The following is a 22,702-nucleotide window of genomic DNA, read 5'->3' on the forward strand; positions in this document are numbered from 1 at the left end:
GGACGTTTTTGTTTATTGATAAGCGGCCCTCCATCAGATGTTGTAAAAAGCAAGCTTCGACTACATTTGAATTATCTTTGTGAAACAGAACAGTTTTTAGACTCTCATAAACCTAAATACATAGCAATATTAATTTCCTTTAATGTCTTACATATGCAAAAGCCTGAGGTCACAGCAAAGGTCATGGGTCAGTGACCCCCTCTAACAATTTTTGCCTGTTCATTTCAAATGGAATGGAAGAAAAGGCTCAACTTCCCCCGCCCTTCTAACATTCTTTCAGGTCTAGGCCTACATGGAAAATTACTTTCCCCACATTTTGTGAAAGGAAATCTATAGCAACAGTTGTCCACATTTGCTAGGCAACCGGGAGGAGACAGTTGGACATAAACAGTCATATTTAAAAGTGTTTCTGTATACGTTTCTGTAAAAGTGTTTCTGTATAGGGCCATGGGAAGAGAAGTATGAAGAGCAGGGTTTTAACTGTGTCTTTGAATGACGTTAATGACACCAGGATGTCTCACTACCATAAATCCTGTTTAGCTATGTGAACGTTTACATGGTCGTTTTAGATTTTTACTTGTTTGGGTCATTTTTCTCTAGTCTTCCCCTCCGAAGAGGAATGGAATGTCCATAAAACAACATACGCTCATATCTGTTCATCCTTTGTTTGGTCTGACCACAATACAATTATGATTATCAAAAATCATTTGGTCACCTCAACTCAACGTTCTGCAATCTAAAAATGCTTATTGAATATTCATTTTACGTTTGTTTTTATTTCAGGCACTGTGAAGGTGAAAAGTAGTGGCATTCAAGTTGGAGACCTCATAATCGTGGAAAAGGTTTGTATCACTTCATAGATTTCGCCTCAAGGAAAGTTAAAACAAGGCAAACAATTGGGTTACTATTGTTGTCATTTGTGAGGCTAATTTGAATGTCACAACACTGTTAGCATGCTGTCGCTGTTAAAAGTATCTTAAGTAATTCTAACAGATTTTCCAATCAGTTGCCTCTTGTCATCTTTTTTTTTGCTGGCTATTGTAGAAAGAGTAGACTTTGTATGTGAAATATGAGAAGGGAGTCCTCAGTTACAAAATGGCCACTTCTTTCAGAAAGGTTCAGTTAAACACTGCTGAAGGATAGGTCACACATGTTGCTCTCTATACATTTGATCTATTTTATCCATGACTGAGAGACATTCAAAGTAAATCGAACTCTGAATTGTTACGATCTTCAGATATGAAATTTGTTAAAATATCTAAATATACAACATTCCAAATTTGTACTGCCACATGGATCTGAAGTGCCACAGTAAATCTTAATTTAAACCATCGACCACTTAAAATAGACCATGCCCAGCTCAATGTTTTGAAGTCTGTCAACTTAAATAGCGTTGAGAATTAATCTTCCAATAACTCTGACCAGGACTCAGTCACAGTGAAGTCTGGGTCAAACAGAGTGTAAAGCCCGGTCAGGCTCCCAGTTAGGGTAAGTAAGGCTGGATGATTTGCTGCAGGGCTTATTATTATGACTATCTGAATGAAGGTAATGTACATTAAAGGCAAAAGTCTGAATGTCTACAGTCAGAGGAGGGGGGTTGTAACAGGATGCAAGTTGAAGTCATGTTTTTCTTCTCTGTCTTTGTAGAACCAGCGAGTTCCTGCTGACATGATCTTCTTAAGGACCTCTGAAAGAAACGGTAAACATCTGCTGGTCATTCATCCAAATCTCCAAAACAAGATAGTTGAGGAAATGGCATGTTTTAAAAGGGTGGTGAGGTGAAGGGATTACTCTAGATCCAGGACAGGAAGTGTAACAATGTCTAAAATTGTAATGAGGTCCATTTAAGTTGAATGTGGATGATGGGTTGTGATAGAAGAAGCATGGGCCATTTATTTTCCCTAAGATCTCGATTGACCATTTTTGTCTTTCAAATTACAAGTTGCATCCTAAGGAAAATCACCAAGATATGCAAAGTGTAGAATAGAAAGAACATATCAAATGCAAAGAGAAGATGGGGGAACCAAGGTACAAAGATGGAGCCTAATCTGAATAAACAAATGTGGAATTGGATGAGATTTGGAAGAGTGATGACAGAAACACAATGAATTACTCACATGCAAAACAATGCTGTCTCCGACAAGCTTATTGTCTCGTACACAACAAAAACACCACTGCCCCCTCGATAACTTGCAACGGTTGGGATCCATTGAAAATGTGCAATAAAACACCATACACCATACCTTACACTTTTATCATCTTGATTTGGGGTAACACAAACTATATGATGCATGCTTGGTTGCGGTTGTGCTTTTCTATAGGGGGATGAAAAAAACACATGTTTCTTTTACTGGAAAGAGTGTTTGGTTGGTTATCTCTATAACACATGGAGGCCATTAACTCAATAATGAAGAGCCTAACTATTCTCCGTGTTCTCTGCTACAGGCAGGCAGGATGATGCGGGCTAGGGTTTGGGGGCTGGGTTACTGGGGGCTGTGGGGGGATGAGGTCTGGGTTGGCATGGATGCCTCTCCACTTGTTGATCCCCAGATTAATGTGCAGTTGGGCACCATTCATATTTGAACACTATTTTGTAATAAGATGACCTTTGTCATTCGGGAAGATATGTTTATGTTGAAAGATAGAGGGAACAAAGGATGCACCAAATAAAATAACGCCAGAAGTTGAAGCAAGTGACAAAACTGATAGGGTAAGACATATATATATATATATATATATATTTTTTTAGATATACAGAAATAAGTTATTGGTACCACAGAGACCCTAAACCCTTATACTGTAGAGCCCCCTAGAGGTGTTTGTTACTCCATTCTAAATCATCAGTTCTCCTCCCTTATCCCAGGCTCCTGCTTCTTGCGTACTGACCAGCTGGATGGAGAGACGGACTGGAAACTACGCCTCCCAGTGGCCTGTACTCAGAGACTGCCCACTGCTGCTGTGAGTCACCACACCAAATGGCTGCTCCGCTATGTCTATAGTAGAGTGCAATGTTGGCACTTCACTGACTGCAGACATCTTTAGTAAAGTAATACCACATCTCATGTTTTTTGGGGATGTTCTTAGAAGTGTTGTCGGTTATCAAGTGACCATGTTGTGATTGCTCCTCCAGGACCTTCTCCAGATCAGATCCTATGTGTATGCGGAGGAACCAAACATTGACATCCACAACTTTATTGGCACTTTCACCAGGGTGAGTGTTTTACCTGGACAAATCTATTTTACTTTTCTTGAATAAGACCTGCTAAAGACTCACATCAAGATAATTGCCACCATATCTAGTCAACTTGGAAGAAAGGCTGTTTTCGTAGGGTAATGCCCCTTACTCTATGTTTTGTGTCCTATGTGCTGTGCTTTAGGAGGATGGAGACCCTCCAGTCAACGAGAGTCTCAGTATTGAGAATACCCTGTGGGCCAGCACTGTCATTGCCTCTGGTAAATACCAACTCCTCCAGTGGTGTAACTAGTACCAGCCTGCCCGCCCCCATCTCTCTCCCTCCATCTCTAGAGCTGTGATGAGATGTTACTTCCTCCACGATTGATGTGCTGATGATTTGTCCTCCTACACACACACACACACACACACACACACCGGCGCAATCAGACATTTGGTCACTTAGAAACAGTTCAGGGGTAGTTAACTATGAGACAACATTTACTGTCGTTATACATTTCAAAACACCCTTTCACAACCAGGGAAGTCGCTGAAATTGCTGCTATATGCTGTATTACATGTTATGGTTCATGATTCCAGACTTAAAGTCTCAGCCAATTACTATAATGTTCTTTCTCTGTAGGCACTGTGGTGGGAGTTGTTATCTACACAGGCAAGGAGCTCCGGAGTGTGATGAACACCTCAAACCCAAGGCACAAGGTATATTCATGTTAATCACAGTAAAACACCCTGCACTTGACGCTTTCCTTTAGTAGACAAAGACATGTCTATTATCTGTAGGTTTATTAGGTTATCATTTTATCATGTCATTTCTTAGAAAATACCCTAGTAAACGCTGTACCATAAAATAAAGTGCTACTAGTATTAGTATAATTTCTGCCAATTTTATTTTCTGTAATATTGTATTGAGACTTGTTCTGAGAGTGTTTCAAAAATATTTGTACTGCCTGATGATATTCTCCTTGTGGTTCTTCTAGGTTGGCCTCTTTGACCTGGAAGTGAACTGTTTGACCAAGATTCTGTTTGGGGCTCTGGTGGTGGTGTCTCTGGTCATGGTGGCCCTCCAACACTTTGCCGGCCGTTGGTATCTGCAGATCTTCCGCTTCCTACTGCTTTTCTCCAACATCGTCCCCATCAGGTAGATGTTTTAACACACTTTCTGTCTCCATTTCAATGAGATAATTTTAAAGCATTCATAAGTAATCTGTAACAATGTAGTTACACTTGTAATAACTGGGTTATTACACAGGTTTGAGAGCAAAGTAGGTGTTACTAAAAGGTGTTATTTTCAATTGGAGCGTCATGTACATCAACATCTATCCTTGCTTATTTGTTTCTACATATGCTTATGAACATGTTTGATGGACAACCTAAAAACCATTGATATCCAAAATGTGTATCTGGGAGTCTTGTTTTTAAATGAATAAAATGTGAACCTTTGTGTCCAGCTTGCGTGTGAACCTGGACATGGGCAAGATGGTGTTCAGCTGGATGATCAGAAGAGACTCTAAGATCCCAGGTACGGTGGTCCGGGCCAGCACTATACCTGAACAACTGGGACGCATCTCCTATCTGCTCACTGACAAAACAGGTGAGTCTGCTACTTTTGTGGTTTATAGACATAAATATGTCATTACGGGCCGCCGGACTATCACGGCTATGTGGCTGTGGACTCTGTATTGATCTGAAGCGAGAGTGCTTCCATTAACTTCCATCCGCTTAGTCAATGTGTACGATTACACGCACACTAATAGTTTGATATTAAACTGATTATGGCATAAGGGGGAGTATGGCATTAGTCATGTAAACATCTTACCCTGCTTATCTTAATAAGATCATAATCAAAGTAAGCATATTCAGGTTAAAACAACTGTTTTTCTGAGAAATGTTTCAAATGATTAGGACGTGTAAACGGCTTAATCGGCTTTCCAGCGATGTATTTGATCTACGCGTATGCCACCGCTGATGGCGCAAGCCTGCCACTTGTGAGTTTGGAAAAACCGAAAGTATGCATCTTAGAAATAGTTTTCACATACAAACTTTATATGTTCCAACTCAGAATTAAATAGTCTTCGCCAGGGTTGGGGAGTAACGGATGACATAAACCTGTAACTGTTTTCTCAATTGACGTTCAAATAAAGATTAAAAAAAGGCCCAATTTTAAGTTTGTTGTGCCTGAGCGAGTCTGACCACAAGTCAGAGAACACTATGCAGGCACACCAAATGTGTTTGATGGATCGTGGAAAAAGAGCAGGAATAGGCTTTTGTAGGCTACAGTCCAAGCTATGTCTTCCAATGGTGCGACTGCTGTCGGCATCCAAAGATTATCTAACTTGTGTTACGAACCAGCTCGAAGCCCATAACAAAGAGGAAGGCAACGCGGAGATGAAGAAAAAACAAACATATTTATTAAATAAAGTAAACTATTATACATGTAACAATGGTGTGTGTAGTCAGTAGCGTAAGTGAGTGGATGAGGTCATAGATGGTGATAATGATGGGTGTTGAGAGGTGCCAAAACAAATGAACACAAAGAAGCCCCAAATTGCCACAACCAAAAACAACACTGTGTCTGCGTTGAGAGAGTCTCCTCGATGTATGGGGGAAAGGTATATTTATCCCCGGGACACACCCGACCGCAGGTGTGTCCCATTTAGCTGACGACCCTCCCGGCTCCTCCCGCTGACATCCTATTAAGGAAAACGAGCAAAGAGAAAGAATTCGGCAGACAGAGTGGGAGGGTCGTCACACTTGATTAAACGCTTGGAGGTAAGGATGACAGCAGTGGTGTAGCCTACCGGCAACACGGATATCACTTAGGCCTTGGTGTGAATCACACTGCTGCACTCTCATTTAGCTATTTGTGCCTTATGGTTTGTGGTTGTTGTGGATGGCTGTTCACAAATGTGTATGTGTATTTTAACCCAATAATGGTTGAATTGAAGACGTTTAAGCTGCCTATCAATCATTGTTTTTGAGACCAGAGGTGTATTCATTACGGAAACCGTTTAAGAACCAAATGGAAGCAAACAGCAAAATAAGTTTCTATTTGACAAATTCTGGTAGGTCCTTCCCTGTTTTGTTCCATTTGCTACCGTTTAAGAAATGTTTTGCAACAGAATCGATGTAGTGAATAGGATTTATCCAATAGAAATTCTGATAATAATAATTTTACCGTAGGCCTAACGGACACATGCACTTTTGATAGACTTAAACAGCTGCAAATGATCCAGATATCAAAGTGTCACCAACAAAAACTTTGACAATAGGCCTATAACAAATGCAGCATATGAAAAACATTTTTCACATGCAAATAGTACTTTTCGGTAGTGTTCAAAGCATGCCATTCCGAAAGCAGCATTTATTTTTCAACTCAAAGCAAGATTGATGTTTATTGGTCCTTGAGGCAGAACTGAGGGATTTCCTCTAGATGGGCCAGCTTCAAAGTCAAAATGCGCTATATTGTAAAAATGTATGAAAACAAAAATGTCTTAATTTAATGCATTAGGGTTAGCAGTGTAGTTAAGGTTAGGTTTAAAATCTGATTTTATGACTTTGTGTCTGTGCCAGCTACCAACCTAAAAGTAACTGAAAGTAATCCGATTACATTACTTTGTTAGGGGAAATGCAAATGTTATGTTACTGATAACAATTTTGGACTAGTAACTAGTACATTTAGAATCTAAACTTACCCAACCCTGGTCTTCGCAAAAATAACATGGTCACTGTGGTAGAACATGTATTTTGATTGCCAATTTTCTGCATTTAACAAAAGGCCCATCAGTTGCCTAATTTCAGATGTGTCCATGAAAACAGGCTTATTAAATAATTTAAACAAACTTATCATATTAATCTGACTATCCACATTAATCATTGTTGTGTGCATGTAACTGTGCTCAATATCGCATCGGACGTAACTGTGTTATAAAACGTGTAGTATTTAATGTTGTCATAAAACAACTTAACGTTGTAGTGCACAGGAAGAGTCGAGTGGCTACATAATAAGAATGCATGTATCTTTGCTTTAGTGGTCAGGAGAGGAAATTGACACAACGGACTGACATGTTGGATGTGAGATGATAGTGTTGAAGATGTGCTAAGGTTGTGTCCAGTATGACATTGCTAGGGCTGACCCATCCCTAGGGCTTTGGGCTGTGTGCGACTCTCAGAGATATGCTACTTATTGGAGCTTTAAATCAAAACGGGCCTGAAGTCTCCTGTCTCTGCACACACACACACCCTCAGGAACTGGCCTGTACCCCTCTTAAATTTACGACCCTGACGGCCAATAAAAGTATACTGGATTTTCCCACATAGTGATAAGGTCGATAGGGGTCAAAGGTCAGTCTAATGTATGTGCTGTAGGGGGCTCTCGGGTCATCCTGAAATACTACATACAGAGAGAGAGGCTTTTAAAGTGAGTGTGAGGACAACCAGGACACTGACATCATGGAAATGGTTTCAGGAACAGCTACTTGATCATAGTGTGAGTTCTGTAGACTGTTTAAAAATCACTTTTTAAATGAGGATCATAATTGTAACACCAACATTACCGTGTGTCCACACTTTCAGTAGAAATGTTACAAATAATATATAATAATATACATTGTGCTTGTGTGTTTGATGCAGGAACTCTCACCCAGAATGAGATGGTGTTCCGTCGCCTCCATCTTGGAACGGTGGCCTATGGAATGGACTCCATGGATGAGGTGCAGAGCCACGTGTTCAGTGCCTACACACAGGTAAAACAATAACCATCATCACCAACCGTATAGAGTAGGGCTATCCCTGACAACAACAAAAACTTAGGCGAGCGAAAGTCATCTGTTCTTTCAATCAATCAATTTGTGGATTTCTTTTTACGTGTATTTTTCAATATATAAACACAGCCTATGTGTTTTAATAAAATCAAGTATATGCATTGATCTTGTCTGATGCTTTAAGCTCACTGTTTGATGAAATAACACACAAATGACTCAAGAGGGAGCCAGAGATCTAGAGGAAGAAAAAAAACTTGACCGACCATCCTCCTTCTACTGGCTTTCACAGATTCTGCCATTACTCTTGCCAGTAATAGGCTACACGAGGAGTCGACAACCTTTCTCATTTATAATGCCAATTTATCTTAGCGTTTCTACAGATCTGATTTCCAGTTATGGTTTTCACATATTTTCGTGGAACTGTTTCAATTAATTTCTTCATATCTGAAAATCATTGTCATGTGGTTAATCAAAAATTATATTCAAATCTAAATGAAAATGATACAAAGCTAAAAAAGTAACTTCTATTGCCGTTGCCAACTATGTAAAAATAGCCTAAATAAAGCCAACAAATAAAAACATTGCAGCATGCAGGTGGAAAATATCCTAATTTAAAACAACTATAAATCACATTGCTATGCATGGCCTGTCTGCAACAAACTTGAAACACAGTATCAACTATTAACTTGGGTCCAGCCAAAATCTTGCCCTAGCGACATTGTATAAAGTATTCTGGGCCAATGAGCAAGGGACACAGCTGTAGGCTATTTGCGCAAGGGATAAGACGCAGTGCTTGACTTGAGCAGGAGCTCATTGGAGCTGAGTACCGGCACCTGTTTCTTTTAAAGAATGTTAACCTATTTCAGTCCAAGTCCAGCACTGATAGGAAGCAATAAGGTAGCCCTATTTCAGGATGTTTCCACTAGATCCGAGTATGACATATTTCCCTTTCATGCTGAGTGGTTATCGATAAGGCAGACAGCTGGAAATATTTTTCAAATAGCCTACATTGAGGCACTGTTGTCATTCTCAATGGATGTAAAAACAGACTTAATTTGCTTGCTGTTTGAGGTGAAAAAAAAAACACTACTTTGAGAAGCTCCACAGATCATTAGTGGTGACAGAAGTCAGGGCATTCATACTTGTTGTGCTTTGCGGAGCAGTGCAGAGCTGTTGTGAAGGAAGTTGTCAAGGAAGTGAGTATGTGTTTATACAGGATGTACCGCCCCCACCTACCATCAACCAATCGTGTCAATGTGGAGCCTTACAGAGCCCTCCGAATTGTTACAACATTTTGGAGACGCATGGTGATTTGGTACAGAGCTTGATATGCCCTCTGCATGCCTCCGGAGGCTCCGGAATTGCGTCACACCATCCATATGGAGCCTCCGACCACATTTTCAGATCAAGCATTGGCTTTTAGTCTAGGCCTCCCCAATGGATTAGTTCACTGAGATGGGCGCAAATATATACACTACCGTTCAAAAGTTTGGGGTCACTTAGAAATGTTCTTGTTTTTGAAAGAAAAGCAGATTTATTGTCCATTAAAATAACATCAAATTGATCAGAAATACAGTGTAGACATTGTTCATGTTGTAATTGACTATTGTAGCTGGAAACGGCAGATTCTCTTTTTTTAATGGAATATCTACATAGGTGTACAGAGGCCCATTATCAGCAACCATCACTCCTGTGTTCCAATGGCACGTTGTGCTAGCTAATCCAGATTTATCATTTTAAAGCACTAATTGATCATTAGAAAACCCCTTTGCAATTATGTTAGCACAGCTGAAATCTGTTGTGCTGATTAAAGAAGCAATATACTTGAGTATCTGGAGCATCAGCATTTGTGGGTTCGATTACAGACTCAAAATGGCCAGAAACAAAGAACTTTCTTCTGAAACTCGTCAGTTTATTCTTGTTCTGAGAAATGAAGGCAATTCCATGCAAGAAATTTCCAAGTAACTGAAGATCTCGTACAAAGCTGTGTACTACTCCCTTCACAGAACAGCGCAAACGGACTCTAACCAGAATAGAAAGTGAAGTGGGAGGCCCCGGTGCACAACTGAGCAAGAGAACAAGTATATTAGAGTATCTAGTTTGAGAAACAGACACCTCACAAGTCCTCACTGGCAGCTTCATTAAATAGTACCAGCAAAACACCAGTCTCAACATCAACAGTGAAGAGGCTACTCCGGGATGCTGGCCTTCTAGACAGAGTTGCAAAGAAAAAGCCATATCTCAGGCTGGCCGATAAAAATAAAAGATTAAGATGGGGAAAAGAACACAGGCCAGCTGCATCAGATGAGCTGGCCTCTACAATCACCTGACCTCAAACCAATTGAGATGGTTTGGGATAAGTTGGACTGCAGAGTGAAGAAAAAGTAGCCAACAAGTGCTCAGCACTTGTGGGAACTCTTTCAAGACTGTTGGAAAAGCATTCCAGGTGAAGCTGGTTGAGAGAATGCGAAGAGTTTGCAAAGCTGTCATCAAGGCAAAGGGTGGCTATTTTGAAGAATCTCAAATATAAAATATATTTTGTTTTGTTCACTATTATTCTACAATGTAGAAAATAGTAAAAGTAAAGAAAAACCCTTGAATGAGTAGGTGTGTCCAACCATTTGACTGGTACTGTATATATATTTATATTTGATACTGCTCGACTAAATAAATCTTGGTCGACCAACAGTCTATCGACCAAACAATCAACCAGTCGAATAATTGGGGTCAGCCCTAATATAGAGATAGCTGTGGCGCACATAGAGCGTCATTGACAGAAACGGCAATGGCCAAACTCTCTATGTAGAACTATGGCTCTGCATCAGTCCATATGGGCTGTGTTCAATCGGTGAGACAGCCGATGTTTGAAATTCTGTGTTAAAACAAGTTACAAAAACCTTGTCTTTGTAGCTTATTGTTTTAGCAACATATCAGCTGTGTGATTATTGTTTGGCTTAATGCTTTCCGACCCATAATGACTTTTTGTCCCTTTGACACCAGAGGTTAGTGGAGCAGGAAACCGGATTAGCCACTAGCCCCAGAGCCCACGAACACTGGCCGGCCCTAGTTTAATGGCACCATCATTGACCCCTGTGGAAACGCAACGCCTGGCCTAAAAATAACCGCAGCAAGATAGTAAAGCTGATTGTTCTTTCTTTTTTTTTTCACACATCTGGTTGTGTTTACTTGCCGTGGGTCTCTGTGGATGGTAAGGAAGGGTTAGGCCTCCCGAGTGGCGCAGCGGTCTAAGGCACTGCATTGCAATTTTAGAGGCGTCACTACACAACCGGCCGTGATCGGGAGTCCCATAGGGCGGTGCACAATTGGGCCAGTGTCGTCCCGGGTTAGGGGAGGGTTTGGCCATCATTGTAAATAAGAATTTGTTCTTAACTCTTATTTGACCTTTATTTAACTAGGCAGGAATAGTAAAGCTGACGGCCTAGGAACAGTGGGTTAACTGCCTTGATCAGGGGCATATCTTGTCAGCTCGGGGATTAGAACTTGCAACCTTTCGATTACTAGTTCAACGCTCTAACCACTAGGCTACCCTGCCGCCTCTGACTTGCCCAGTTAAATGAAGGTTAAATAGTCAAATGGCTTTGTGTGGTAGTCATTTTAGAACTGAGTCAGTTCAGTGTTATTTCTTTAGCACTACAAAACACATATTTCTTATACTTTGACATAGTGATAAGGCGGCTCACAGGTACAAGTAGATCCATGTTTTTCCCACAAATAATGTATTTTTCTGATGACTATGCAGTGGTGTAAATTAGGTTAAGTATATTTAGAACCAAATACTTTGAGACTTTTACTCAAGTTGTATTTTACTGGGTGACTTTCACTTTTACATGAGTCATTTTCTTTTAAGGTACCTTTTACTGAATTGGGTACTTTTTCCACCACTGACTGTTTGTCAATCAATGAATAGCTGAGAAAAAAGTTAGGTGTAAAAAAATGCTCTACCAATCATTGAAAACCTTGCAGGTAGACCGATGCTTATAATCCAACTCAGTGGGCTAACTTTTCTTTTGTACACCTTCCTCCCCACAGCCCTCTCACGACGCCCCAGCATCCAGAGCTCCGGTGGCTACGAAGGTTCGTAAAACCATCAGCAGCCGTGTGCATGAGGCGGTGAAGGCCATCGCCCTGGTGCACTGTGTGACGCCCGTGTACGAGGCCAACGGTGTGACGGACCAGGCCGAGGCAGAGCAGCACTATGAGGACACCTGTAGAGTTTACCAGGCCGCCAGCCCAGACGAGGTACATAATGGCTCACCCTCAATACTAGACATCGCTGTCCATAAACACAGCAACCGGAGGATGTTAGTATTTGCCTCGACGCAGTTATAATATACTCCTTCGTTAACGATAGACCAACATATACCAAAATAGCCTGTGAGAAATGTGTTGTCTACTCAACAGCCTCAAAGGTTAAAGGGAATTGTCACTACGCCAATTACAGTAGGTATGGTGACAGTAGAAGAATGGAATCCAGATTAAAATATGGAGAGAGTCCCTTCAAATGGTTTTGCAGCTTGAACCCTTATCAGTCCCTGCAGTTGACTACCTGCTGCCCTTGAAGGAAACCTTGAGGAGACTAATTACATTCCACATGTACCTAGCTGTGACCTGGATCACTGTGAATCGTTTGAACTTCAGGAAGAAGGCTGAGGGGGAATTCAGCTTGATCCTTTTCCTGCGGTGTAAATACGGATTTCCTTAATGTGCTCCCCAGTCCATTGGGCTTAGCCTATCCACCCTTTGAGTCTCCTACCTTCATAGTAGATACTTTGATATGGCCCACAGAAGTTGCTTTGAGGTGAGTTGTGGCCTAGTGTATGCTGAACGTCATGCAATACAAGCATTGTTTTCCAGAAAATGAATTGTGGGATAACAACATTTCTCACAGATTACAAAATCAGTCAATGTGTAGATATTTCCTTTCTTGATTTAATGTTTTTTTGCTGTTGTTACTATAGGTATATTTTATTCGCTTGATATGATCTGGGCTCAAATTCAGTTTGCTTTCCAATGGCTTCTCGGGAAGTCCATAGATATATATAGTTTTGGCTGCCGGTTGTCGTGGTCACAATGCCAGTGACAGTTGGATGTGTGGTTTTTGGTAGGAATCCATTCACAAGCCATTTATCTAACTTGTTTTGTTCTGTTGGATGTGATACCTGTTTGGCAGACAACTCCTTTTTGTTGTTAATAAAATCTAAATGAAGAGTCCTGGTTGTAGTGTGGAGTAATTTTTCCACAGTTTATGCTTTTACATCTGCTTATTTAGTATATCTTATATATTATGTCTAAAATATTGATTGTGGTATCTACTCAAGAGAAGTGTGTTCCTATAACAAAGCGCCGGAAGAGTATCAAGTATTTCTTGACGGTTCCATTTCCAAGCAGGACCAATAAGAACTTTCGCTTATGCCAAGCTGTGGTTTTGACTCCAGCCATTTGCCAGTAGCAGACCCAGCTCAATTAAACTCTAGACATTCCCATTACCAAGTGCTGCTGTTGTGGTGGAGGCCGATTCACTGCATGCCTTCACAGTGAATGTAGCCTTACTAATGTTACCATGACTAAGTCAAGTTCCTCATTCTCCCCAACTTGTATGACCAACACACAAGCCAAGCATAGCCTCAGACCAAATATTATCATGGAATAAGTATTATTTGTTAGCAGGAGGAGAGGAGCCATGGTTTAGGACTGGACTTTAGGTGTTTAGGGTCCAACCGATGCCTCGTTCTATCCATCTGAGATCTACACTGAGTCTACCAAACATTAGGAACAACTTCCTAATATTGAGTTGAACCCCAAATGTCATTTGTACCATGTTTTTGTGCTGCTCCCATGTTGTTGTCATGTTGTGTTGCTACCATGCTGTGTTGTCATGTGTTGCTGCCTTGTTATGTTGTTGTCTTAGGTCTCTCTTTATGTAGTGTTGTGTCTCTCCTGTTCTGATGTGTGTTTTGTCCTATATTTATATTGTTTTTAAAAAAAAATATCCCAGGCCCCTGTCCCCGCAGGAGGCCTTTTTCCTTATGGTAGGCCGTCATTGTAAATAAGAATTTGTTCTTAACTGACTAGTTAAATAAAAAATAAAAATCAGGCTTTATCCTCATGTGCCATTCAAAAGAAACCAGAAAAAATATGCAGCATGCGTCTTTTAAAAGGATTATCTTCCTAGTTTGTTCAATCAATTTGTCAATCCATTTTCTTTGAGTGCAGAAATGCTTTTATTATTGATTTGCGCTGAAGTAGAACTGTGCTCTTTGCTCACTTTGATATTTCCTGCTTATTGCTATTTCCTGTGAAAAGGTACATCATGTTAAAATGGTCCATTCTCCATTTACCTCACCAAACTGTTCCATTTTGATAACCACCATTCACCAAACTGTCTCCTCTGCCTTGCCTTGCTAGGTGTCGCTGGTGCAGTGGACTGAGAGTGTTGGACTGACCCTGGTCGGACGGGACCACAACTCCATGCAGCTGAGGACTCCTAGTGGACAGATCCTGAACTTCACCATCCTGCAGATATTCCCCTTCACCTATGAGAGCAAGCGGATGGGAATCATAGTTCGAGTAAGTGTAGCTGACTGGGATATGAATCTGGTTTGAAAATGCAAATTCCAGTCATCCATTTACAGTTGCCAGCGGTGTTTGCCTTCCGGAGCAGAACTAATGTATTGTGGAAGATGATTTGTATTTTGCTTGATTGCCCGCCAACTGTTAGTGTTCAGATGTAACTGCTCTTTTGAAAGATACATTCTATAGCTGACACCAGTGGGGCCAACTGCTCTTTTGAATGATACGTTTTCTGGCTTTTGAACCTGGGCATTGGTCCAGTGATCCATCAAGACGGAGACTGATCTGAAAAAGACTTTACCTGGCTATGAACCCTATGACTAAGTCTCTGTGCTGTCTGCATGACTAACTATTGTTGTTGGCTTGGATAGACCTGGTATAACTCTACTTCAGGAAGCCTGGGGTTGAACTTGGGTTCCTCAAGAAAATATTTTGAAGCATGTTTGAGACCAAACTTAAGTTTCCCTTTCTACGCAACCAACTGACAATAATAAACTCTTATTTTTATGTGCATCCCTACACATGTGCATCTTTATGTGCACCCCTGCTGAGAGTCAGGGGGAAACCCCAGAATATACCTTATTGATTGATGTGAATGTTTTTCTTCTATTTTGTTTGTCAAGCATGGAGTTTAGGTAGTGACAGTGGTCTGTTTTGCAGGATGAGTCTACAGGAGAGATTAGCTTCTACATGAAGGGTGCAGATGTGGTGATGGCTGGCATCGTCCAGTATAACGACTGGCTGGAAGAAGAGGTAGATTTTCCTTCCTCGAGTCGAGAACAAGTCATTTTAGTTTGAATAGAAGACCACCCTGATTTGAATATATCGTGTTGAGATCACCTTTAGAGGTTGCTGTCAATATAACCTTTTGGGGGGGGTGGTTCAGAGTCATTGTGAATGATTGAACATTCTGTTCTGATATTAATATTTTAGTGTTACTTTTGCTCTTTCTTCTAGTGTGGGAATATGGCCAGGGAAGGTCTGAGGGTCTTGGTCGTTTCCAAGAAGTCTCTAACAGAGGAACAGTACCAAGACTTTGAGGTTAGTAGCATTCCCTCTCTGTCTTTGAATGAGCTTAAATGTTTCTGTCATCACGTTGATACTTAGCGGCCGGGACTGTGCCATAACCAAAGCCAACAGGAGGAGGATGTTGTTTAATGGAGAATGAATTGACTGTCCTGAGCAACCAAGCCCGCCGTCGGTGACCTTGACATTTCAGTGTTTCATATCCATTTGGCAAACTCATTAGTGAGACTGAAGCCCAGGGTATCCATCTTGGTTTGAGTTGGCTTCTGCGAGCACATCCACATAGCAGGTCATAAAGACTCAGTAGGTTCAAACCAACACCACGCAGGAAGTGTTATGGCGGCATCGTAAAGAGAATGCCAATTCATTTTGATGTCTGAGAATGAAAGATGATACCGAGTGTGTTATAGCAGTTATAACAACATTAGTTGTTCATTTCTACTAGTTGACGCACCTCCCTCTTCTTGTGTTGCTGTGCCCCAGTTAATCATTGTGTTGGTTACCAATCCTCACAATCCCAAGGAGATTTCAGTGAAATATTTTTTGTTGTTGTAGGATGTCAATATACACTGAGTATACGAAACATTAGACTGGCCAGGTGAATCCAGATGAAACTATGACCCCTTATTTATGTCACTTGTTAAATCCACTTCAATCAGTGTAGATGAAGTGGAGGATTTTTAAGCCTTGAGACAGTTGAGACATGCCTTGTGTATATCTGCCATTCAGAGGGTGAAGGGGCAAGACAAAATATTTAAGTGCCTTTGAACGGGGTATGGCAGTAGGTGCCAGGCGCACGCACTGGTTTGAGTGTGCAAAGAACTGCAACGCTGTTGGGTTTTTCATGCTCAACAGTTTCCCGTGTGTGTCAAGAATGGTCCACCACCCAAAGGACATCCAGCCAGCTTGACACAACTGTGGGAAGCATTGGAGTCAACATGGGCCAGCATCACTGTTCTGAGGGCAAAAGGGGGTGCAACTCTATATTATGAAGGTGTTCCTAATGTTTTGTACACTATGTGTAACTCATTTGTTTATATTCCTCAACATTAGCACGCACTGTACAGGTTTTGGTATGTCCTGTATATCAACCTAGTACCTGCCAACAACAACAAATACAAAAACTAAATAGTTTCCACAGATACTTTCACCATTGTTCTTTAAATGTCAAAGCCTGTTGTTTGATGCTCAGATCACACACACACCCATTCTCAGGGCGAGCGAGGCAGGCAGTGTCTCCCCTGCAGCCCCAGCCCCATTGCTGGAGTGTATAATTTTGTGAGCTGGCTGGTGGGCGGCGGTGACTCACTCGCTTAGTGACTCACTCACAGAGTTTGTGTTCCTGAGTGAGTCACTCAGTTTTTGCTTTATCTCACACTGAAAATTGCCCTCTGAGCTGGAAACTACTGGGTGTTTACTTGCTGATCGATGTTGTTATTCCTTTGACCATCCAGAACGTGTTACATTTGATGAATTTGTACGTCTGACAGTTGATAAATCAATCTAGTTCAACTCCAACTTGCTATATTCCAATATTGTAGGCATCCAATCAAAATATTTTCTTCATATTTTCTCCTCTGCTACTTTCTCCACCCACAGGCCCGATATATCCAGGCCAAGCTGAGTGTGCACGATCGGTCTCTGAAGGTTGCCACGGTGATCGAGAGCCTGGAGATGGAGATGGAGCTGCTGTGTCTGACGGGGGTAGAAGACCAGCTTCAGGCTGATGTACGGCCCACCCTGGAGATCCTACGCAATGCAGGCATCAAGGTCAGGGGAGGTCACCGGGGCAGAGGGAGACAACAACACTTAGCAGTTCACTTCAATACACTTTATTTATCCCTGGGCTTTGTGCCCTCTGTAACTTGTTATGTCATTGTTTGAATGTGGATAAGAAACGTTTTTTTTTTTTTAAAGTTAATCACACAGAAATGTCATTTTAAAACTGTTATTACATGTGTAGGTGTGGATGTTAACTGGAGATAAGCTGGAAACAGCCACGTGCACAGCTAAGAACGCCCATCTGGTGACCCGCAACCAGGACATCCACATCTTTAGATCGGTGAGTGGAGAAGCAGTAGAGGGCATTTTTCTGTTTTACCACTGCTATTTCAATATCATATTTATTGTGGATTAGAATAAATAGCTTTAGCATAAGGAGTCATTCTTAGTTCACAGGGCATCCAGTTTCCTGTCTGCCCTGACCTTATTGGGACATCCACCCTCTGTGTGGTGAAGGCCCATAGCGATGGTTATGTAGTCCCCCAGCCTAGCCAAGATCTGCTGGATAGCTAGCAACCCCAACAATAAATACCTCACACAGGAATGAGCATCCAAGCCAGTGTAAAACAGACCTGAGCTCTCAAAATCTGGTTTCAAATACTATTTGAAATCATTTCAAATACTTTGAATGATCTTCCCTGTTGCAATATAACCAATAGATAAGTCCCAAAAGTACAAACCCCGCCAACCCGACACTCCAGGTAGGCTAAAGAAAACGCTCAAAGTATTTGAAAGATTTCAAATAGTTTTTGAACCCAGGTCTGGAAACAGGCTGGTAAGGACCAGCTGAACCACTCCCTTGGGTAACACAGTGACAGAGAACCTAACTTCCTAATTTGTTTTGCAGGCTTAGCTCTCAAACTGCACTACTGCTTTGATAGTCCTTTGAGTTCCCTTTTGGCCGATCTCCAGTTGCAGAAAGGGAGAGCTTGCCTGCCATAGGAATGTTAGGAGTTGTGTACAACAGTTGTTACTGGAAGAGGATAACAATGGCTGGCACAGCATGAAAACAGTCCCCTTGCTTCTCCCAGCGGAGAAGGGCAGGGGCTGTGACTTTTGATTGGACCAATAGCCAGGGCATCTGCTATTGGCTTCCTGGTTCGACACAAATGGCACCTGGGTTGACGACTTGACGTATGAACAGGCAATAGGAGAGGAATATAGCCATACCAGTGCAGAACATTGGTTGACAGATTGATGTCTTGCGGTCATTTCCAGTTCCACATTTTTAAAAATTTTGAGTCCACATGAGTTTGATAGAGTTGCAGAAACTATGGGATGTTTACAGTCAACCTCCATATTTGGTAATAAATAGGAGTCTATAGAAACCCACAAAATGATCCATGGTTGAGCTGGTCCTCCTTGTGGTTTTATAACTTACTTTGGCATTTCAAATCACATGTTCTGGTTCTGGTTTGCATGCTCAGTTGACAGTTGATCAGTTCTCCCTGATGCTAATCTAGCGTGTGGATGACAGTTGCAGTAAGGAGAGCAGCTACTCCTGTGGGTTAGATAGCTATCTGTGTGTCTGTATGTCTGTGACCATGATGGTAAGCCCTGTACTGTCTGTGGTCCTAGGTGACGACGCGAGGAGAGGCCCACCTGGAGCTCAACGCTTTCCGGAGGAAACACGACTGTGCCCTGGTCATATCAGGGGACTCACTGGAGGTAAGATGAGCACCGTCCTCACTCTGAACAATTTACCTTATCTGTGTAAGACGTACCAAAGCAATGTTACTGAAGAGGCCTTTAGTGGTGGCTGTGGCATTGGTAAGAGTCAGTCTAACATGGGAAAAAGTCTGAGACACCTTGAGAACCCTCAGCTTGTTTTGAGTTTTATCCTATCACACTGCTGCATTGTATTGGGTCTCAATTGACAACTTCCTAGATAAATGTAACAGACGTTGAGGAAGGAGTCTACATCATTGATAGAAATACAGACGTAAACCACAGTCGGTCGTTGGCCCCTGGCTTGTTGTTCAAGCCTCGTCTGTCATACAGGTGTGTCTGAAGTTCTATGAGTACGAGTTTATGGAGCTGGCGTGTCAGTGTCCTGCTGTGGTGTGTTGCCGCTGCGCTCCAACCCAGAAGGCCCAGATAGTCCGGCTGCTGCAGGAGCGCACAGGCAAACTCACCTGTGCTGTAGGTGAGTCTCCCCAGTGTCAGCCCTCAAGCTATTCTCTATTGGGACATTACAGTGTTAACAATTCAGCTCACTTAAACTCTCCAATGGCATTTCACTGCAGGGTTACTGATCTGTATGTTAAAGATGTTGAATGGTATTGTTTTCATGATGTGGTCTTGATAAACAGTTTGCAGAGGTCAGATCACGCACACACGCGCACGCACACACACACAAACACACACAGAGCCCTCTCTCTTGTGAGTCACATTAACATACGTATTTCTCCTGACACTTCCACTGATATCTGTTTGTTTTCTCTTAGGGGACGGAGGAAACGATGTCAGCATGATCCAGGAAGCCGACTGTGGCGTGGGAGTGGAGGGCAAAGTAAGAATCTCTCTGTCCCTGTCGCCTTGACGCTCTGCTTTCACACAAACACACACACTCTCTGCCATCGGTATGTGTTGTGTGTTTCCTGAGAGTCGGCTTCCATCTGGCCAGAGCGTCGTTTTAAACATACATTTGTCACTTGTTTATGTCATATCATGCACAGATGATTCCTTTTTGACTGTGTGAAAGCATGTCATGGGTGTAGAGGAAATGAATGTGAAAGAGTGGTATTGTCTTTCTGTTCTGATTGTGACTGCTTGAACTGTAGTGCTGACGGGTCAACCATGCAGAGTTCCTACCTCATTGACAGATTGCTCTTTCTGACCCATTCAGCAAATATGGACAAGAGCTCCACATAAACTCAATAGTTGGTAATTATTGGTAGAAATGGGGAACTATACAGTATTTACTCAGTGGCAGTTTGGCCTTTCCGATTTTCAGTTGATCACTTAGTTTCAACTTTTCCTCAACTTTTGGACCCACTATTCTTTATATACACTCGTAAAAAGTGTTTTTCTGGTTAAAGAAGACCTTTGCTAACCTTTTTGTAAATTTCTCTTATTTTCCACCACCATGTTTGTTGACAGGAAGGGAAGCAGGCATCGCTGGCTGCCGACTTCTCTGTGACTCAGTTCAAGCACTTGGGCCGACTCCTCATGGTCCACGGGCGGAACAGCTACAAAAGATCTGCCGGCCTCTCCCAGTTCGTCATCCACCGGAGCCTGTGCATCAGCACCATGCAGGTAGGCAGGACCAGGGTACCAAAGGGTGGAGCGGGGTGTGGAGTGAGTCAGGACAAGGGAGTGCCAGAAGCTTCTTTGGGAGCCTGCAGAACCAGCCCCAGAGCCCCAGTTCCAGTGGGTTGTGAGGGTACCTAGGGACAGGCATAGTGAGTTGGAGCAGGGTGGGGAGTGAGTCAGAGCAAGGGACCCCAGGAGCTCTTCTAGGAGGCCACAGTTTTCAGTGTCAACCCCAAGCCTCAGCCCTTGTGAGTACCACAGCCCATGCATCCAGCTCTTCAGCCTGCTAGTCTCCCAGACCAAGGAAAAAGGGAAAGCCATGTGAGTCACCAGGCCATAGACTCATTCGATAGGGAGGCCCCCATGTGTCTCAAATTAACGCTGCCCACAGCCACAGCTGTTAAGTGTTTGGTATAGGGCATGAGCTGGCCCAGCTCTGTCTGGCTGCTGCTCAAACCATGTAGCATCATACTAGTAGTCAGTGTTAGTCAGTTTTCTAAACTACGTAGGTGAAGTAGTACCTCGCCATTGTGATAATAATAGGTTTATTATTTATTTTATAATCTATTCTTAGAGCTATTACTTCAATCAATTGACTCATTTTTAGATGAAAGTAACGTGTAGATAGTTTTGGCAAATTGTGTCAATGGTGTTTTGTCGTTGTGTATTACAGTTGTCAATGCAACGTTAAGCACACGAGTTCTACATCCGGTAATGATGACTCATCCGTGATCTCTTCTTCCTCCCCCAGGCTGTGTTCTCCTCTGTCTTCTACTTTGCCTCTGTCCCCCTCTACCAAGGATTCCTCATTATTGGGTGAGATGATCATTTCTGTATAGCGGTGGCTTATCACAATGGCATTTCAGCTATGTGTTAGCTCCATGTTTTGTTGATATTTAGATTGTGTTGACGCAGTGTTGCTAAGACACTACTATGAGATGACTTGAACCCTACTGACTCATCAAAACCCCCTCTATCCAGCCTTCGAATGGAGGTCAGAGAACTGTACTGAAATTTGCGAGAATTAATATTAGTAGCCACATAACCATACGTGAAGCTTCAATCCGAAAGTAAAGTATTTTACATCCTACATGTTCTCTGGCAGTTAATGTCTGGTAATGACGTGCCTGAGAAATGACGTGGGTTTTTTTTGTAACTAAAATTATAGTATTCTCTTACTATCATCTGCAAACTGCTAAATATATTTGTGAATGTTCTTTGTTTTAGCTACTCCACCATCTACACCATGTTCCCTGTGTTCTCCCTCGTGTTGGATAAAGATGTGAAGTCAGAAGTAGCCATGCTCTACCCCGAGTTATATAAGGATCTCTTGAAGGTAATACATGTCTTTATTGGCCGTATGATTTGCATGGTGTTATCAACAGGTAAACATTGTTTTCATACATACTGCATAGACTTCTCTCCGCCCTCGATAACACTTTACACGCAGATATTTGCACATATCTGTTTCCCATTAAACGTTTAGTACTTATTGTGCGTGGATTCATTGTTAAAATCGTTCTGAATATTCCTCTTTTTTTCAGGGTCGACCTCTGTCCTTTAAGACATTTCTGATATGGGTCCTAATAAGTATTTATCAAGGTAAGTCTGTTGTGGAAACAATGATACATTCGGTAGCTTGAGTATCTATTGATATGCATTCCTATAGATAGGAATGTTATGTTTTGTTGTTAGAAAACAACTAATCCCTTAGGCCTTTCACACACAGGTACTACTTTAGAAACTGCCCTGCCCTATGGTGTAGGATCCATGATGCTCCCCACCAGCCCACACACTTTCTTTTTAATTGCTAGTAGTAGAGTTTATTTATGTCTGTGCTTTTTGTAAATGTTAAATAACCTAAGGGGGTTTTACCACGGCCCATTTGTGTTGCAAAGGCGTTGCCAGAAGCATCCAAACTACACCCCTAAACCTTCTGTCTACCGCTCAGTGCTCAATCCTTACCTCCCACCTTTCCCTCTCCAAATAGTTTGTTTAGCAGAATATCCCAGTTGATGGAAGATCCTTAGCCATGATCCTTTTTTTCCTTCTTCTTTGCTATTGAGTGGGCCTGGTTTCTGTGTTTAAGGCCGTT

The 22,702-nt window shown here is 42.0% G+C and overlaps 1 protein-coding gene across 1 annotated transcript in view; it reads left to right on the forward strand.

The window, feature by feature from the left end:
* LOC115102492 (probable phospholipid-transporting ATPase IIA) overlaps positions 1-22,702 on the forward strand; it is a 38,918-nt gene that overhangs the window by 7,382 nt on the left and 8,834 nt on the right. Inside the window, exons 5-26 of the mRNA XM_029622499.2 lie at positions 784-842; positions 1,648-1,699; positions 2,864-2,958; positions 3,131-3,211; positions 3,378-3,453; positions 3,816-3,892; positions 4,171-4,331; positions 4,642-4,784; positions 7,823-7,935; positions 12,004-12,213; positions 14,380-14,541; positions 15,205-15,297; positions 15,502-15,585; positions 17,170-17,340; positions 17,534-17,632; positions 18,931-19,020; positions 19,354-19,498; positions 19,800-19,864; positions 20,455-20,610; positions 21,359-21,423; positions 21,835-21,943; positions 22,152-22,209. Coding sequence (XP_029478359.1) covers positions 784-842; positions 1,648-1,699; positions 2,864-2,958; positions 3,131-3,211; positions 3,378-3,453; positions 3,816-3,892; positions 4,171-4,331; positions 4,642-4,784; positions 7,823-7,935; positions 12,004-12,213; positions 14,380-14,541; positions 15,205-15,297; positions 15,502-15,585; positions 17,170-17,340; positions 17,534-17,632; positions 18,931-19,020; positions 19,354-19,498; positions 19,800-19,864; positions 20,455-20,610; positions 21,359-21,423; positions 21,835-21,943; positions 22,152-22,209 — 2,364 coding nt within the window. The remainder of the gene's footprint in view (positions 1-783; positions 843-1,647; positions 1,700-2,863; positions 2,959-3,130; positions 3,212-3,377; positions 3,454-3,815; positions 3,893-4,170; positions 4,332-4,641; positions 4,785-7,822; positions 7,936-12,003; positions 12,214-14,379; positions 14,542-15,204; positions 15,298-15,501; positions 15,586-17,169; positions 17,341-17,533; positions 17,633-18,930; positions 19,021-19,353; positions 19,499-19,799; positions 19,865-20,454; positions 20,611-21,358; positions 21,424-21,834; positions 21,944-22,151; positions 22,210-22,702) is intronic.

The sequence above is a fragment of the Oncorhynchus nerka genome, linkage group LG20, assembly GCF_034236695.1.
Source record: "Oncorhynchus nerka isolate Pitt River linkage group LG20, Oner_Uvic_2.0, whole genome shotgun sequence".
In the NCBI taxonomy this organism is placed as follows: domain Eukaryota; kingdom Metazoa; phylum Chordata; class Actinopteri; order Salmoniformes; family Salmonidae; genus Oncorhynchus; species Oncorhynchus nerka.